The sequence below is a fragment of the Lethenteron reissneri genome, chromosome 39, assembly GCF_015708825.2.
Source record: "Lethenteron reissneri isolate LAM-NWPU_2019-01 chromosome 39, ASM1570882v1, whole genome shotgun sequence".
In the NCBI taxonomy this organism is placed as follows: Eukaryota; Metazoa; Chordata; class Hyperoartia; order Petromyzontiformes; family Petromyzontidae; genus Lethenteron; species Lethenteron reissneri.
Genome location: NC_083817.1, coordinates 8,506,769 through 8,526,557, shown reverse-complemented (window position 1 = coordinate 8,526,557; position 19,789 = coordinate 8,506,769). Strand labels below are relative to the sequence as shown.

The 19,789-nt window shown below is 44.7% G+C and overlaps 1 protein-coding gene across 3 annotated transcripts in view; it reads right to left on the bottom strand.

Annotated features, from left to right (window-relative positions):
- Positions 1-19,789, bottom strand: part of LOC133352061 (inaD-like protein) — a 162,973-nt gene that overhangs the window by 127,907 nt on the left and 15,277 nt on the right. For all 3 annotated transcript variants that reach the window (XM_061567789.1, XM_061567788.1, XM_061567790.1), the window contains exons 8-14: positions 18,934-19,008; positions 16,951-17,160; positions 15,575-15,677; positions 14,904-14,983; positions 11,373-11,580; positions 10,487-10,572; positions 1,572-1,664 (exon numbers count right to left, since the gene is read on the bottom strand). In XM_061567789.1, coding sequence (XP_061423773.1) covers positions 1,572-1,664; positions 10,487-10,572; positions 11,373-11,580; positions 14,904-14,983; positions 15,575-15,677; positions 16,951-17,160; positions 18,934-19,008 — 855 coding nt within the window. The remainder of the gene's footprint in view (positions 1-1,571; positions 1,665-10,486; positions 10,573-11,372; positions 11,581-14,903; positions 14,984-15,574; positions 15,678-16,950; positions 17,161-18,933; positions 19,009-19,789) is intronic.

Genomic DNA, 19,789 nt, shown 5'->3' with positions numbered 1-19,789 from the left:
GTGTAACTGGTAGACTTGATATCAATGACATGTGATTTAACGCAGCACAACAATGCGATTGCTTGCCAAGGACTTGGTTTAGTGACGCTTGCTCATCTGCAATACGCTCTAATTCAGGCCACGAATGTCTGGATTCCCAGAAGATTTAAGCGAGCTTATAACTCGTAAGCCACATGGGTTCAAGTCTCCTGGAGTATTAAAAAGTATGTATGTATGTAGAACTTATTTCGCACCGTGCGTAGCCAACCGTGCTAATCGGAGCTGTCACACACGGCTTGAAATGAACCATGAGATACCTCGGCAACTAGACGCATGGAGAGGTGCATGTTTAAAATGACACTGAAACGAGGGGCAAGTGGATTAGACAGCCTGCAGAAGTTAGAGAAAACGTGTTTACTGTTAAGAAAAGTGGACTTGGGCAGGACATGGTGCTGGAAGGGATGAAGGTGTTTGGTCGAGACTAACAGCCGAGAGGACGCCAACCTAAGAGATGGAGCGATAATATCAGCTCGTGGCACAGATGCCAGACAGATTGTCGCAAAAAAGGACCGTGAGAGATAGTAACAGGTTGGGTAGGCCTTTAATCAGGAGTGAATTGAGCATGGCTGAAGATGATGAATTAAATACATGCTATAATGAGTCACTCCTTACGTGATACATTTTAATATATGCATTTCCTGTATTAATTTGAAGACCCATTTCTTTAATTTGGCCATTCTTACAATAGTATACGTAAAGGCCAAATATTCCTCTTTACTTTAATCATCCATATGTTACACTTCATAGTTGAAGTCCTCTTCGGATTTTAAACTGATCTGTCAAGATTAATACGGTGATGGATTAGCTCGATTGTAAATTGCATTTTTGCATCGTTACCTTTCATTTTAAAAACCTAATTTATTCTTGAATGAACGAATGCGCTCCGAGATCCTGTGCCAGAGGGAAGATCCAATATGATGGTAACCTTTACAAGTCAATTACTGCTGATGACGACGACATATACAATTTATGTAAAAAGGGTAAACGGGTAAAGACGCAGCCCTGCAATTGCTTGCTCATGCCACTGCTGGCGGATTGGCCTCCACTGCAGGGAGCTCTCAAGACAGCCCCTCTTCGTGGGTATTCATGGCCTACTCTTCCACGCTGGCCATATGTTTTGAAAAAAAAAACACGAGGACCCACGCCGATTGAACAATTGCGGTGAACCCAAATAAACTGGAGGGTGAACAGAGATGGGGGGGGAGGGTTATTTAAGAATCAGCATATTTATTTATACTGCAGGAGGAATCCAATGAACCATAAAGCTCTTTTCCACAGATGTCCAGTAGGGGTGGGTTAGAACGTTACAACAACAAACAACAGAAAAACTGCATCGCAGTGCAAAGTATAGGAAAGGTAGAGGGGTAAAAACTGGCCCTCCTGTTTTAACTGCCGCACTGAGAGACCAAATCGAAGCTGTGACCTCTGGATTTCAAGTACAGCGTGCAGACCGTTGCAACGGTGGCAGCATCACCCCCGTGCATGTATTTATGTATTCGGGTGAAATGTACACAGGGGCAAACGGGGAGTACCGGTGGAGGTGTGGCAGCAGCATCAGCTCCCCGAGTTTCCACCACGGTCGTCTCCTGTTCATCCACGAGCACCTCGGGCCCCAGTGGATCAGCCTTCATCACACACGACACACAACGACGAGAAGACATCGCCCCATTTAGTCTGATAAGACCGTTGGTGCCAGCACTGTTAGCGAGCACCTGTTACGCACAAGCACACCAGCGTTACGTAGGTGCGGACCACTTCCACGTCCTCAATGTTGATGACGCACCGTACCAGGTGTACATGTGCCGCCCCCTGTCAATCCACCGCTGGATGAGGGTCTACCTGCATCGTGCGGATCGTGGGGGTTATTTGACCATATTTCACCGCGTTGGTCAATGCTGTTTGGTAACAGTGGAAATATTGCTCACCAGTGATTCTCAGTCACAGCCAGGAATCAAACTGGGGTCGCTTCCTGGCTGTGCATGGATGTGGGAACATATAGGAAAAGTACGACAACAGATTTTGATTCGGTGCCATCTGCCACACATCACACAACACCTATATAACACCTCATATGGATGGTGGTCGCCCATCCAAACAATATCCAGGCTCAGGCCTGAATAGCTTCCAAATTCCAGTCGCATTGGTCACAGGAATGTAAAATGCACAACGGCGAAACGCAAATTGGATTCATTGCTCCTTTAACGTGACGTGTGAGACTCGGGATCTAAGCAGGTCTGCCGAAATATACTACGATACAATTTAATTTTACCAGGTAAGGCCCACTGAGCTACATTTATCTTGTTCAGAAGTGATCTGGCACCAAAGTAAAGCTCAAAAGAAGTGGCTTATCACGTGGAAATGGAGAGCAGCCAAAAACTCTTAAACGCATGTTGCTAAAAGTGGAGGGAAAAAAAACGAAAAATCCACGCGACCACTGGGAGGACCATGCAAACTCCAAATATATAGACATAAAAGGTAGGAATTGAATTCACGACCTCCTGTATCCCCGGTGAGGTAGTTAACATCTCGTCAGCGTGGCGCCTCGCGGAGGTGTGCTAATCGCTCAGCGCCCACTTATAAACGAATCACGGCTTTGCCCCCCCAATGTAAAACACACGCAGAGTGACACCTATTCAATGCGTTAATTACGGGCAATATGTCATTCACATGGGAATACGCCGTTTACTGGGTGAAATTATCTCGACGTTCATCAACCCGAAGGTCAAATACGAAACCGTGAATCATAATATAAATAATAAAGCTGTGGCTCACAATTCCCCGCTAAGCAATGAAGAGTTCATCTTAGAATTCCATGTGCACTGCCATTTCAAATATCCGATAAAGTCAATATACGATTACAATACACGATTCATGTGGCAGTCCATTCAGCTGAATGTTAATGGAAAGCAGATTAGTTCCATTATTTTCGGATGCCATTTCGGTTCAGTGGATATGAAAAATATTTCGTGCAGAAGACTACGTGCTTTACAACCCCAGCATGTCTGTACAGTGTTGTATCAAGTGTCATTTACCATACGTAGAGTTCAGTATATTAATTACTTATTACTCATTTACAGCCCCTTAGTAAAACCACTGATGTGTTCAAGACCTCCCCAGATCTAGTCTGTCTTGGGGGTTCTAATTCTAGATTTGAAGTTTTCGTGACTGCAAGGATCCATACTCTTTGGTTCTTTCGGTAAAGTCACGTAGGTGAAAATAAAATAAAAATTAACTAAATCACGACCTTTCAGAGGCAACACAAGCTTCCGTCATCAGGTGAAACGTCGAGATTTAGTTATTTTAAATTTATTTAATTTGAAAATTAATAAAAGCTATCGTGCTGTGACTGTTCCACCTGAAGACGGAGGCTTGTGTTGCTTCCGAAACGTCGTAATTTTAATTTTATTTTAATTTTACTTTTATTAATTTTTAAGAAAAATTCACCTACGTGACTTTACCGAAAAAACCTAAGAATATGAATCCTTGCAGTCATGAAAGCTTCAAATCTAGAATTATTTTCACCTACGTGACTTTACCGAAAGAACCAAAGAGTCGTGGGGGTTGCTTGACCATACTTGACCACGCTTGTGCGAGTGAAGGAGGGTGGGGGGCCCACGACTGGTTTAGATATCACTCACCATGGCCAGGAATCAAACTCACGTTGCCAAGCTCATCGTATAGTGTGCAAAGTGCGGCCCCCCCTCTACTCCACTGCTTTAATTTAACAAACAAAATGGATTTTCCAATCTCTATGACATTGAAAAGTCCCACCGATGGTGGATGGCTCAATAAATAAACGTCTTATTTATCATCAAATAAACCGGTGTCGTGAACACAGCCTCATAAACAGAAACAAATAAGCCAAATGTTTAAGACGGTTACCCATCTTCAGAGCAAGAGATGGCAGCTCGTTTGCCTTTCTTACAGATGGAGAATGCACCTCACAGAGCGATGCATCGTTGCTTTGACAAATTTACATTCACACATGAACAGTTTGAGACTATATTGAATGATAAAAAAAAAGATTTAACCTCTTGTGGTTTAAATACAGGTGTTAAGTGTGCGACCGTGTCCACCAATTCGGTGGAACGATGAAAACCACTCGAATGCAAGGAGTTAAACAAATTGTGGCACCGTAGGTCTGCGTGAGATGGCAATGGGTTTGAGTAAGCATCTATCTATAAAATGTTATAGAGCAAGCAGATGAGCAGCAAGGCCTGGCGCACACGATGGCTTTTCATGTGATGCCACTGAACATGTTGCAATGGCTCCACTGGCTCTAAGAGCGGATGGATTGGGTTAGGTTATTTAATTGGTGAATCCAAAAGTCTGTGATTTCCAGGTGTATGACCGTTTTGAATGCGCTCTTTGCAGGCAAGGCCAGAGCTTGAAAACACTAATTGCGCCTGGTGGAACGAGTTAATAAATATATAAATCTAAATCAATAGTCCTGGCTAAAGGAAATTGATTGCATCATTTGTCAGGCCAAGGTGGTCTTAACGTGCTATATTAGATTAGATCAGTGGCAACTTATTTAGTTTTGTCCAGAAGAACGTAAATTGTATTACTGCTATTATTATATTCTCTAACTGTTTTTGTGCTTTTTCTCCCAGATACATTACAAACGTTCAATCAGCATCAGGAGAAATGTATATTTGGCTGATGTGTAACCCTTTCCTCTACTTTGCACACACCTGCAACCGTAGGCTCTTCGGTACGAGTGGCACGCCGGTGAAATAATCAGCTTCCAAGCCACAATCCCGTGCGGACGAGGCATGGTTATAATCCGTGGCCTCGCGGTTCAAGAGTGGCGCCACCCGCTTAATGCCTAAGAAGCTTTCACGGCACGCATCACTCGGTGCTACGGGGCCTCCCGCTGACGCGCACTGTAACGATGACGCGTGTCAGGTCGCTATTCCCATAGATGCACACGTAGTAACGGATGTGAATCATTTGCGCGATTGACAGGAACGGCTGGATTTAGCTGCATCGTGCCTGCAGGAGGTCCAGTGAGGTTTTTATGTTGGATCGGCCTATCGATGCACTGGTTTTAGATTAATTGATTTTTATTTCTCTCCCACTGATAGTGTATTCTCCAGATTAGAAGAGACATTTTTGTCACATGTATTTTAAAGCAAAGTTTGGGGGTTGGTCTTATATACTGTTAGGTGCATGTTGTATATGCCAGACCAGATTTGTATATCCTTTTGACATTGGGTATCATTTTGGGGTGCATGTTATTTTCCGGAGAGTCTTATAATCTGGAAAATATTTAATATGTTATCCATCAAGGTGGTCCTGTGGTACAATGTCTCGACTAACAATCAAAGTTTTAAGTTTCAAGTTCAAGTTTACATATTTAAATCAACATACTAGGATAGTCTAATTTGCAAGAGTGACTTGGGGCATTCGTCTGCCAGTAGGGGGGCGATAAATGCGACGTATCATGCCACAAATGGGTACTTTGTAGGTAAATTAGACTAGGACACCGATACACAATGGCCTACTCTTGCGAATGACTTAACGGAGTCTTTAACGTCCACTGTGCAGCAGCATACTATTAAGGTGATTACACACGCAGTAATAATCAGGGCGGACGCTGGAGTTTAACCGTGAACCTCAACAACAGGGGGCCAATGCGCTACTGCTAGGCCATGTCACCCCGTCCCACTCCACCCCAGTCAGGGGTTGACTCAACCTATTATCCCTCCAGCATCACTCAAATAGATACCACTTGGTGGAAAGTTAGCAGTAGTTGTCATAAAAACAAACTCGTCTCCACCACCATGGGAATGTTAAAACGTCCACAAATAATTATTATGAATTCCGTGGAGAAGTGGCCCTGTGAAGAGTACTCAGCCATCAAGGCTGAGATCCTTGGTTTGCATCGAAGTTACACAGCCACACATGATGGAACTAAGCTTTCAAGTGCAGCCGTGAGAAACCCTGAGCCTATCCATCAATGACTGTACACACAAAGAACCCGCAATAAAAGTGAGTTATTCACTTCATTTGGCATATTCCACCGACAACAATTTAGAATGTAGGTTTGATTGACATACATCAATCTTTAAAAGGTTTATAAATGGTGTGCCCGTTTTTAGAGCTGCAATTGGACGTGTCTGATGCCAAGATGCCAAAAGCACAATCAAAATTAAATAATGAAAAAGCCATATTACTTGTTTGGCCAAGGGAAGATGTTGATTAGGACTTTAATATAACAAATAACATACTATAGGGGGAGTGGTGGTGCAGCGGTAAACACACCGTACTATGCACTAGGTAATTCGCATTCGATATCCGGCCACGGCTAACGTTGGTAAAGAGTGATATCCAAACTGGTCTTCACCAACCTGCACTGACCAGAGTCAAGTTTATTTGTTTAAACCAGGGTAAAGAACTCAAGCGACAGAGATAGTCAACTTCTTGGTTCTTTCGGTAAAGTCACGTAGAAGGGAAGCAATAAAACAATAAAAATAAAACATAATAAAATAATTCTCACGATGTTTCGGCCACAACGCAAGCAGCAGTCCTCAGGTGAAGAATGAAACACCACCAAGCTTGGAGCGTATATATAAGCTGGGTTGGAGGGGTGGAAGAAGAGCGCCTTGACAAAATAATTTGCATATCAAGAGGAATTTAGCATATTTATGGGAGATGAATCCTTGCAGTCACGAAAGCGTTAAATTAAAGATAGTCAAATTTTCGTATGTGTGTTCAACTTCTTTCACACCATATGTAGCCAACTGTGCAAATCGGAGGTGCGGGCAATTTTCACGAGCAACTTGAGCTGAAGTGTGGTCAAACGAGCAGTGGAATTGCCCATTGACTTTCCTGCTGCTATTCATGAAACTCGGGGAGAAGCGGTACACAGAGGTCATCTGGATCAACTCAACGGACCAGCAGATATATCCAAACGAAATTGCAGACTGTGCAGCCCATGATTCATGGCCTTAGACGGAGCTGGCTCGTCGCAATTTAACATTTGACCCTTTCTTAGAAAGCTGGCCCTGTGATGCACTACACAAACCCCAGCGAATGCCGTTTCATGTAAGCCTGCATTAATGCACCCTTTGTATTCTTTACAGCCACCTGCACTGTCATCGAGCTCAGCGTTGCCAATTGCAAAGCGCGCTGTGTTCGCCGCTATGGCAACAATTTGGATTCACAAAGTCGAAATGGAGCAACATCTCAAGATGCTGCACTTAACATTGGAACCTGGGCAAAGAATGACGCTGTATTTGGTTTTAGTTAAAACTATATGCGTGTCTCTGGGTCAAATTTTATTAAGTGCATTATAAACCACAGTTCTGTTTCACAGTTAAACCACGACCATTAAAAATGGCACAATCGGTCATTAAAATACATCCAACTCTTTTGGAAGCATTGGATTTAGACGAAGGATATGTCAATGGGATATTTGCAATTTCTCTATGGTGTGTTGGAAAGGCGTGTTGACTATTCTCGGTCAATATCGGCATTGGGGAGACAAAGGTGACCGTGCGGTGTTGGCCACCACCATCCCCTCTCCTGTGCCATTGTGGGGTCTTAAACCTTTCCCAGTTGCGATGGCGTCGGTGTACATCATCGCACCGGGATCGGAAGTAAAAGGCCATGCGGCGGGACATGTGGCACAGTTTGGAGCCAGCTGTCATAGAGCGCGATCATGTCGCTGCGGTTGTCACTAATCTGGCTGTCGCCTGATGAAGCTAGTTGTAATTACTGCCAAAACATCGTACTCAGATTGTAAATGTTGTGGCTTGGCTCTCCAACTTACCGGTGTGTTGGACTAGTGACGAATTGGGTACGTTCTGTTTACGTGACAAACCTTACCAATTGGCTGCGTCGGCTGGTGGCGGGTTTAACGACACATTCATATATTAACGCGATCTAACCCAAAAAAACCTGTATTATGTACAATGTCTTTAAAAACAGCGACACTACACCTCTCCAAATAAAATAAAACGCTAACTGCTTGCACGTTCAGAAATTCAGCGGTGAACGGGACACCCACCCTGCAACGTGCAGACGTCTTGGAACTGGAAAAGGATTAACGACGAGACGTTCAACCAATCACAATTTCCCCGGCACACTCTGCAGGCTAAAAGGAAGACGGCGCTTGGCTTTGGGCACGAGTGCACTTGCAAACAGTTAAAAATAAACGAAAGAAAATGATTAAGGAGCTGGTTAGTCACGTTTGAAACGTGTAAAGTGGCTGCCCCCCCCCCCCCCAAGCGGTACGTGCAGATGAGATGGTGGGGGAAAGAAAAAACTAAACAAAAAGGATGTTTCCTCTCCTCAATTGCGGCGCTTGCCATCTTTTTGTAATTACACACGTGGGCTTAGCTCATTAGGCCTAAATCATTAGTCTTGGGCTTCAGTCATTATTAACTCTGACTGCCCGAAGCTAGAGAAGCGCCGAGTGCCGAGTGGAATAAAGTATATTTAATTTTGCCCTGCCGTAATTACAGACAATGTGTCGGCAAAGGCACAGGGAGAGGATGGGGGGGGGGGGGGGTCTGATTTTCTCCAGGCGATTGTACGCCACGCTGAGACGATATTAAAGCTGGAACTCAATGGGTGGAATTGCGAACGTCCCCGCTCTCCTGTTCAGCCCCTTAACCCACACTCGATTTGCATACAAAACCCATTTGGCCGGGGCAGGCCGTACACAGACTAACAAGAACAGTCTGCACTGAATATTCGTTGCTGTGCTTCGTTGTGTATGATGATTTTATTGTTTTTCCACGCAACTTTTGGTGCTTGGTTTTTCAGTGACAGTGGAACACGAGATGAGCAACGATCCACGAAATGGACTTTACAGAATGCACTGCAAGATTATTATTGTAGTTTTCTTATTATTATAGTTCAGTAACCTATGACAAAAACACCCAGAATGCACCCGATCTGAAGCCGAGCGGAGTTGAGCCTTGTTAGCGCGCTTGGCTGGGTGACCACTACGCATGCCAGGTTGTCGTTAAGCGTCCGTGGCGCTGTGCTACATTCTGGGCAGCAGAAATCGACCAACGTATTTGTGCTTCGATACTCTCCCACGTCTGAGCTTCCCGCATCCACTGATCAAAAGAGACCAGAGCGGTGAAGTATGTTAAAGTAACCCCCACGAACCAAATGACTTGGGGAGGGCCTCATACAGCAGTGGACTCACCAAAAAAAGCTTTACATATCCAATATAGGGGTGGTGTTTAAAGCAATCGTTTTCGCGACGGCACATTTTCAAAGCATGGCCGGGATCCACTGAACTCATCATCCGTCTTGGGTCAGCTACAGGAGTACCAGCTGGTGAGACTGCAAGACTTGGGGGGCAAGTCACCAATTGTACATTACAGAAATAACGATTCCCTGAACATTCATCATCATTAGTCATGGTCTGAATAATTCCAGAAGAACACCTCCTCGGGCTGTCACCATCTTTCATCACAAAGTGCTTGCCACAAATGAGAGCCACAATCTCGGGAAGGAGCATCAACAATCATCCTAACAGCAGCGGCTTTTGGCTGGCCATCGAACAAAGACGGACACTGCATCGCGCACTTTCAGACGCGCTTCTGCTGCAGTCTGGAAAGTTCTTCCTTCCGATATTAGGAAGCCACTGGGGCTACGCACTTTTAAATCTAGATTCAAAACTAATTTCTTGAGAGCTGCGTTTGTGTTTCGTTTGTTGTCAAAACCTCTTCCAACAGCGATTAGCACGGTTGGCGACGTACGGCGCGAAAGAAGTTCAACATGCATACATCTGTTACCGTCTTGCAATGTCTCAATCCAACCCACTCCTGATCCCATTGGTGCACATGTGCCCACTATTTTTATATTAATTAGAAAGATGGGTCACTGACAAAGAAAACGGAGTTAAAGCTAGAAAATGGACAGAGAAGTGTGGAGAGGCGCATGCTTGGGATTGCACTCAGCAACAGTAAAAGGACCACATAAATTAGGAAACAAAAAACATATTGGAGAATACAGCTGAGACAACAGCATATCGACAGTTAAGAAAAGTAAAGTGGGCTTGGGGCAGGACACACCAATGGTGACCAATGGTCACGACAAATTACGGAGTGGATGGATAATGTCCAAGAGGGCATATCCACTGTGGAGGAGGTGCAAAGAAATCAGCTTGTGTGCCGGTACGAGACGAATTTTGACATCGCAGGGCCATGGGAGATGGTGAAGACTTCAATCTGGCAGTAGATCGACGATGGATAACGACAATGACTTCTTCAAATCGACCAATCACTGATTAAGAAATCACTGGAGCTACGCGCTTTTAAATCTAGATTGAAAACTAATTTCTTTAGAACTGCGTCTTTTGTGTTTAGTTTGTTGGCCTTTCACCTTTCACCGCAACCTCCGCTTAGCATGGTTGGCTACGTACGGTGCGACAGAAGTTCAACATACAGCACATACTAAAAAGCAACAAATTGGCCCTTACCTCGGTGTTGAGCGCGAGCTGGCTCTGCGGCGCGTCTGAATCGTAACTCCGGAGCAAGGCCATCGCTTCCTCCTCCGTAATTTGCCCTGCAGATGATGATATATACTCGTCTAAAATAAAACAGCACAACCAAATCGTTTGTTGTACAAATACAACTAAACAGTGACAGCTAAACGCCATAACTGCATTGGCCAAGTCAGAACTTCTGAGAGCAGTGTGGGCTTATGCAGGAAATGAAAGGTAACCCGTGAATTACATTTCCAGTCATTAAATAAGAAAATTATTTCTGAGCACTATTTACAAAACGATGGGAATCTCGTCAGACTGAAAGCTGTGTACTTGTTTCAGCCTGCGCTAAAGAATGTGCCAGAGAAGGCGATATCAGAGAGCTACCTCTGAGATCGCGACATGTGACCTCTGGTCCACACAATAGGGGGCAGCCCTTTCCCACCCGCCCTGCCGCCTACACTCATGTTTGTCCCAGTAAAATGCACATTTTTTTAAACTCGTACAGCTAGAATTGAGCCAAATTGAGTGCGGAACCAAATTAAACGCAACGGATTGTGTTTTTGCAGTCAATGATGACCAGTCTGAGACCGCTAACTCAATAACACTATAGAGTTTGGTTTAATCACAGGTGGCCGTGGATGGCTTCGAACCCAGGATTGTTCGCGGTTGCAGCCCAGTGCTCTCTTCACCTCCGAGCCACCCAGGCAACTCCAAACGCTGCACTCTCACATTTATGTCTACCGTGTCTCCCAGCTGTGCGGCGTGCACACCCTCCTGATGGCGGCGCGGGTTACCCCAATAAAAGCAGATGGGGAGGTCAATGTGCATCGTTGCAGGTATTTACGGTGTGCTCTTAAAGCCAGGAAACACTGCTCACCCACAGAGGATTGGTCGCCTGTGTGCGTTCCCCGCTTAGCGGGAGAGGTGGCGACGGGCGCGGCGGAGGTCGGGGATGTTCGTGTGACTCTTGCGTCACACTCGCTCGCGCGACTCTTCACCAGAGACAGGCATACTGTGCGTCCCGTGGAGCAAAGAAGACCAAGGGCATCCGTGTTGCTCAGCGCCCCGATGAATATGCCGTCCACCTGGCCGAACACCACATGTTATTTTTGGACCGATTCCGCGCAAGTGCCGTTTCCGATTGGTCGGTTCAACAAGTTCGGCAAGCTCGCACGCAAAATGTCAAGATCATCATAAGAGGAAATGTGCTAGGCCTACGATTTAATCCCCCAAAATGCACCCCGTCTCATCAGATCTCAGAAGCTGAGCAGGTTTGAGCCTGGATAGCGCCTGGATTGGCGACCGCCACGCAGTAAACGGGTTGATAGAGCCGGCTGCAGAGATAACATGTGGGCAGCCAAAGGGCAGTCCTGCCAAATCTGTTCATGGCCTGTACTTCTAAGTGCCCACGTCCATTCTCCCTCACCGCCTTCACCAACTCGCACCGACCACTTATTCCCGTCCCTCCCCTGCCCTTTCGTAACCCCTACGCACTCTCTATCACGGTCCTTGCATGCCGCTCCCGTCTAAATCATTAATTTATTATACCGTTTTTTTGTTACTATGTTCAGCACCTCGAACAAAGGTGCTCTATAAATATTAAATAAGTGTGGGGAGGTATGGCCACAAACCCCATGGCCAGCAAGTTGTGGGGATGATGCCGTGTGGATCATGGAGCTTATTTGGTCAATCCACTACTAGATGAAGAGGAGGGGGGTGGGGGTGGCAGGATTGGTTCCGATATATAAGTATTGTTTTAAATTAAATGTCAACACTGCCCGAGGCAAAACCACACATCAAGTTATACAGCAGAAATTCTACTTAAAATATTACATTATATAAATAGTATTTATCGGTACGATCATAAATAGATCTCGAACGCCACTTGAATTTTTTACTTCCTGTTGACAATGTCAGACATTAAATCGGGAATTATAACTTGACAAAACCAAGAATGAAAACCTTTCATCATGTCCATCACTAAGGATGGAACAAATCATCAATTCACATACATTCTTATGCTCAACATACATGCATTGAATTGTCTGTCTGTCCAAGAATGTCAGATTTTCAATTCATACAAAGGATACACAAATTAAATACAAATTATTATTTGAGCTAACAATAAAATAAGCTAATGTTACGACTCTACATATGTGTCCCTCCGTAAACAATACAAGTTTTTTTCTTACAGATCTCATCAGACACACACACCCTTCTGGGAGTGCATCATTTCAGCAGCATCTGTTCAACACTCACAAGTTTTGGGCCAGTTTTTACACTCAGTAATAACTCGCCACTGAATATTCTCCACAACGACATGAGTGGCTATTTCGAGAGGAACGTGACAGAGCAAACAAGACTAAGCCTACGAGACGGACAATTCAAATGAGACACTACAAACAAGACAACAACAAAAAATCCATTCTTATACTGCATCGTAACACTTCACCGAGTCACCAGGGGGGCCTCAAATACACCACGCTCTTCTCCCCTCGCATCAACCCAAACAGATCTCAAACGCAAGCTGCCGCGAAAACCCTCACATTGAGCAGAGGGTCACGGCAGTGCAAACCTTGTCTCAATGCACAGTGCAATAAACAAGGCAGATCAGCCATACACACACACAAGCCAGTGCAAAGCGTAAACACCATATGCCCTGCTCCGCGTGGACTTGTCTCTGGGGCAGCTTCACATGCAGTGTTATACTCCGCAGGCTAAACCCATCTGGCCGTGCGGAGCACAGCGTCGAATATCGCGCGCACACAGCACATGTGCCGAGCGTCAGCGCGCAGGGGTAAGGTTTCTCACACTCCAGTCCTCGCGGCTCCTTACACAGACGGCCCTGCATTTTTACACATTTACCGGTGATCTCCGTTCCAAATGTAAATTAAGTCCGTTACTTGCTGCACGCGCTGCATCATTGCTGAGCAATAGCGTCATGTGTTGTGGACAGTGCCAATTCTAATTAAGGGCAATTGCCCAAAACATTACCAATAATAAACGTTTTCCTTTAGCTGCAAAATAAAACCATCACATTCAAATCGATTTTGCACTCCATTTGGCTCATCATTTCCAGCTCTGAATATGAGAAATATCGGTTCAACTTCTACACGACGAACATTCATATTTAGCAGACTGTACAGAGAGGAAAGAATGCTCTCGATTGTGGATTAACAAAAAAAAGTAACAGAAAAGGCAATCAAGACAGGTTCTGCCATATCTCATTCTGTGGGCCGTTCTCTACCACGCAAGGTGGCACACGGTTTTGCGAGCGCTCTGAACAGATCCTTCATCTCATGAGCCGACGCCGATGGCGCACAGGGAACAAACTTTTAGAGAAGATGAAACAAGGAGAAAATAAAAATCTGAAACGAGAAGTTAAGCGGTCGTGTGCACTCAAGAATAATACGTTTTAGAGAAGAACAAAGTTCCCGTTACCCAAGGCACGAATATAAAAACAGAAATGTAAGACAATCACGTGACTGATCGAAAGTAGTGAGCGGCAGGCTATTATGGGAATGCAGCGATGCAGATTCACAAATTACCTCACAGGACACATGCCCAGATTTCTGGCGTGCGATATTTTAATTACTTACGATACGTGAGAATGTTATGGACATGATAACCGAACATAAAGTGTAGCCTAAAAATCTACAGGCGAGACAGAATGCAAAATAATACCAACGAGATGACACAGTTTGGTCCAAAGAGAGAAACGATTCACGAATTCAAACCAAAATTGTGGCAATTCATTTCAATTGCTGCGGTTGCGATGAATCAATGCCGAGTGCCCGTTGATTACAAATGAGGAGCAGAAATATATAAAACACCAACTTTCCTTTATAAATCAATATAATTACTGCTGAAATAAGTTACTCTTAAAAACGTACTTCCGCAAGCAATATCTTACCACTTTAAACCCTAATGCATCGTGTCCCACGTGGTGACCTGCTATGATGTATATCACTTCCATGACATGATACGAAATATTTTCAGTACAGTAGAACACCCCTCTTAACGACGGTAATTGGTTCCAAGAAACCGGTCGTCAAGTGATTTGGTCGTTAAGTCAGGATAGGAAATGCACGTTAAAGGCTTAATTAGTTCCGATAGCATTGAAAGTTACCCTTTTTCACCCAAAACACGTACTTTAGAATATTTAAATGGCTATAAATACAAAAAGATACGAACAACCTTGACTTAAAACTTTCGTGACTGCAGGAATTCATATTCTTGGTTCCTTCGGTAAAATCACTTAGATAGAGCGTACGACACACACATTGGCATTTTATGCAATCGACCCGAGCCAAAAATCAATTATTAAAATATTGGTCGCAAAAGCCTACATACGTGTTACATTTTCTTCACTCGGCTTTGGTTTTTGCCTGGGGTTGTCGACACTCACCGCCACGATTTGATCATCCACGCCGATCCGCCCGTCTCTTTCGGCCAGGCTGCCGGGTACCATGCTTCTCACGACAATCCCTGCGGAAAATAACAGCGGCCACAAACGGCGTACTTAATTTAGCTACATTTGTTTCATATATATATAAATAATGGTGCACCCACGTTTGAGGCACAGCGACACTAACAACAGCTGCAACCTCGGTTGTAATGTTTTTTTGGTTATCTGACAACGGTTAAAACATGGAAGCGTTTGCAACCACATTAAGGAAGCTAAACGTTACAAAAAATATTTTTAAAAAAGCCACCACTATGGCCAGAGAGGGAAGTCACGGCATGCAAGTGCCTCGCACGGTTATTTTTGTTCAATGGCGGCAGCACATATAGTATTCAATCATTTAAGTTCTTTAATTTAACGCCGGACTGCCCTTGCTCTACACAGCGGAGGGTTTAATTTGCTTGATTTGGACTGGGATATTTGTATATATATAAATGTTTTATTGTCATTAAAGAACCCATGATTCAAAGTTAAGATTTCAAGAGGGAGGAAAAAAAACAGCATACAACAAATTAAGAAACTCCACGTGATGCGCAATCAGGACTGGCAGCACGTTCACTTAAGCATGGTGGCGATGGTGGTGGTGGTGGTGTTGCTGGGCATGCACCACCCACTGTTGTCGCTTGTGCTGGTGAGATTGATCCCCAGGCCATGGCCACCCTTCGTGAGCTCCACATCGTATACCTCCACGTCGTCATCAACTCCCTCCTCGTCCACCTGCGGGTAGAAGCGATCACCGTCAACACTGTCCTCACGATCATCGTTAATCGGCAACTATGATCCCAAAGAGGTCGCCATCTCCGGTGCTCCCAGGATCTAACTCGGCATCTATTTAACATGTAGGATTTTGCACCTGATAGGCTCACAGTGATGATATCACCTTACTCTATTTAAGACCGGAAACAGGAAGACTCCTTCACAATTCTGGCAAAACTCGCCCGTTGAAGCTGTTTGTAATCGCCAGCGAAACACGAGTTTACTCTCCAGCACACACCGGTGTGCTGAAGTAACAACTAATTGATAAACCTTACTAATTGGCTGTGTCTGGGTGGTGGCAGGGTTAACGACACATTTATATGAACGCGATCTAAACCACAAAACGTTTATTATGGAGGCATCTATCTTCCGTACAAAAGGCGGATTTCATCGCTCTATCTTAGCAATGAGTGCTCTCTAGGAAACGTTTACTCTTTTAGGTGCCACTCTGTCATTAGCCTTGAGCACTTATCACACTTTATTGTGACACATCCTGCCACAAGGCATCTCCTCGGACCAGCAGAAGTTTTCTCCTCCACATATTCATCATTCTTTCCCACGAGTGTAATTTCAAGCGTACAATCTTTCCACGCTCCTTTGCGCACATTTCCGCTACGGTTGCATTTACTCTGTCGATGTCCGCGTATCTGATCCGTTTGTCATAGCAGATCATATAAAATGATGGAAAAACTTTTCTGGGTATGTTGCTTTTCATTATTACGCAACAGGATTAGACATGCTGCCAGATGCATATGCACACAATGTGTAATGGGTAAGAAGCAGGTTTTTGAGATGTCATAAAAAAATAAAACTTCACGTGGAACATATGTTAACATTAGTGACAAGCAAAACCTGTACTGGCCCTGGGGCCCCATCACTTCACCAACCAACACTGACAATTGTGGCAGTCAAAGCAGCTCTCCAAGGGGGGAGAGGGCCATCATCCAGCAGTGGATTTACAAAGGTGTCCGTAAATGTAACGTACATATGTACGTATGTGTATGTTGAGCTTCTTTCGCACCATACGTAGCCAACTGTGATAATCGGAGGTACAACAAACTAAACACAAAAAGCGGCATTCGAAATATGAGTTTTCAATACAGACAACTTAAAAGTGTACAGCTCCAGTGGCTTCCTCATATCATAAGGAAGAGCGTTCCAGACGACAAAGCAGAAGCGCATCTAAAAGCGTGCGATACTGCGACAGTCGCACTTGCGCGCACGCGCGACTCACGCTGCTCTCGCCTGCCCAGGGCTCGGACGCGCCGGCACGGTCCGCCGCCAAGGAATGCGAAGCCTCCGAAGGGATGTAGTCGACCGGAGGGAGGTCCGGAGGAGTCTGAGCGAGTGCCGGCGATGGGGTGGCAGGGAGCTGCCCGCCAGGCTCTCCGTGAGCAACCAGGAGGAGGACGCGCGTACCACACTGGCGCAGGATAGAGATCACCTGCGAGTAGCAGCAGCATTTACAGATTAGGCTCAATTATCCGTGGGCGGATTATTTGGGTTGTGGATTCAACTAAACTTAAACTATATTTGCATTTTATTTTACTAGGTAAGGCCCACTGACCTATATAAGCTCTTTTCCAGAAGCGCCCTGGCCACAAATAATAGCTCAAACAAAGCGGCTTATCATGTAGAAATTTATAGCAGCCAAATACTAAAAAAATACTATTTAGAGCAGCCAAATACATTGGGAACTCTCTTGTGCACGAGCGCATGCGATTGGTTAGCGCACCGCACAATGAACACAGCAATCTGCGTTCAATTCCTGGCCATGGCTAACATCAGTGGCGAGTGATCTGAGAACCGATCCTGGGTCACCTTCACCAACCTTGACAGAGAAGGGCAATATCTAAATTAAATGTAATTCATATTTGTAATTTTAATAACATCTATAGTGGGTTCAACTGAGTCGCAGACGTAGACTTAGAGGCAACACATTTATTCAGTTTCAACACACGGGGTAACTTCCCCTGAACAGAATAACAACCTAATGTGATGACCACCAGGATAACTACACCAGTTACTACACTAGTAACTACACTAGTTACAACATAACCGCTACTACGGACCGGGACCAATGACTTCGGCCCGGGTCCATGTGTTGGAGAATCGTTGAACGGAGAACGTACACGAAGGGTTTCTTCCAGGATGAGCAACAACCCTGGTCCCTCTCGGGACCCGGCTTTTATTCTCTGCGGCGTGGAGGGCTTTTGCCCTTGGCCACGTCCACCTTCCAGAATCCTCGGGAAGGATCTGGGTCCCAATCACGTGACCCCCCCCTAGCCCCCTCTTGGGGCCCCTCTGTCAACTTAACCAGTCACGTGTCCTCCCGCGTCAACCAGAGTGCCATGGCCTGACACAACCTCATCCTTCGGTCGGCACCCACACACCTTGTCCTGTAGGGCCGGCACTGCACTAAAAGCGTGGTGCCATCAATCAGCGCTATTATTCAGCGCACGCCGTGCCCCTCTAGGGCCGGTACTGCACCAACAGCCTGTTGACATCCAGCGATGTAACTACACATACATAATTTCTTACTAAAGCACACACCTGAAAATAATTGACAACTTCTATCTAAATGACAATGTACAGGTTACACAATAATTGGTAACCAATTACATTTCCTCCAGTAATTTGCAAAGCGATCGCCACGGTGGTGAGATGTTAATTACCTCGCCTGGTATACAGGAGGTCAAGGGTTCGATCTCAACCGTGACAATGCCTGTATATTTGGAGCTTGCATGTTCTCCCCATGGTCGTGTGGGTTTTGCTCCGGGTCCTCCAAATTTTCTCTCCACATTTAGAATCATGCATTCCGAGTATTTGACTGCTATACATTTCCACATAAGCCACTTCTTTGCGCTATCATTTGTTGCCAGGTCATTTCTGAAAAATAAGTTAATTAGCTCAGTGGGCCTTACCTTGTGTAAAAAAATAACAATCACAACTCTGCAGGGCATCCAGCACTGGCTGGCATGATCAAAGTACCGTCACACAAATCCCATGACTGACACGGTGTAAAGGGAAGGCCTTCATCCAGCAGTGGAATGACAAAGCGGCTGTGAACCAGTGCAAATCATTATTGTAAATGGTGTTTCACTACGGCTCGTCGCTCACGCGAGACTGCAGCTGACGGCTGCTTGGCTTAAAAAGCCGTGATTCGTGCAAAATGTGCAAAATAAAATATAAAATCAAATCCAGTGTAAACGGTTACCTCCTCGCTCCCCTTGTCCCGCACGTCCATGTCGCCGATGCGAAGGATCCGATCGCCCGTGCACAAGCGCCCATCCTGATTTCGTCAGAGTTTTTGGGACCAATATAGAACCACAACAAGTAAGAATGAAAAAAAATGTTGTGCTTGATACGCTGTGGGAGTCAGGAAGCACAAGAGGTTATTAATAATAATCAATCACATAACGATTCACACCACCCACACAATTGTTGCATGACTATTAATAAACCGCATTATCTAAACGTTTTATTTTCTGGATTTCTTCGAAAAAACAACGATTTTAAGTGAATACTCGCAAACCATACGTCCAGTCATCCAGCTAAACTTTTATTCTCATATCGAGCACCGTCTCTCTCTAATGGTTCAAAAACAAGAAAATATTTTAAGGGAACATTTATTCAGTGCACTTTCAGCATAGATCATGACATCAACATGCTAATGATGCCATCAGGCTATGCTACCGTGTGCTTTGTTCTGCTCTATCACGGTCGATGAACAACATCCGAGGTCTGCTATCCCACCATGCGAGTTCAGATCTTTCCCTTGTTGCTCAACTAAACCTCTAGAGAATAAATAATAAAAAATCAATAATAAAAATAATAGAAATAAAATAATAAATCACAACGTTTTGGAGGCAACACAAGTCTCCGTCATCAGGTGGGACTGTCACAGCTGACTTGTGTTGCCTCCGAAAGGTCGTGATTTATTATTTTATTTCTATTATTATTTCTATTTGTATTTTTGATCATTTATTATTTCTTTTTACCTACATGACTTTACCGAAAAAACCTAAGAGTATGAATCCTTGCAGTCACGAAAGCTTCAAATCTAGAATGTA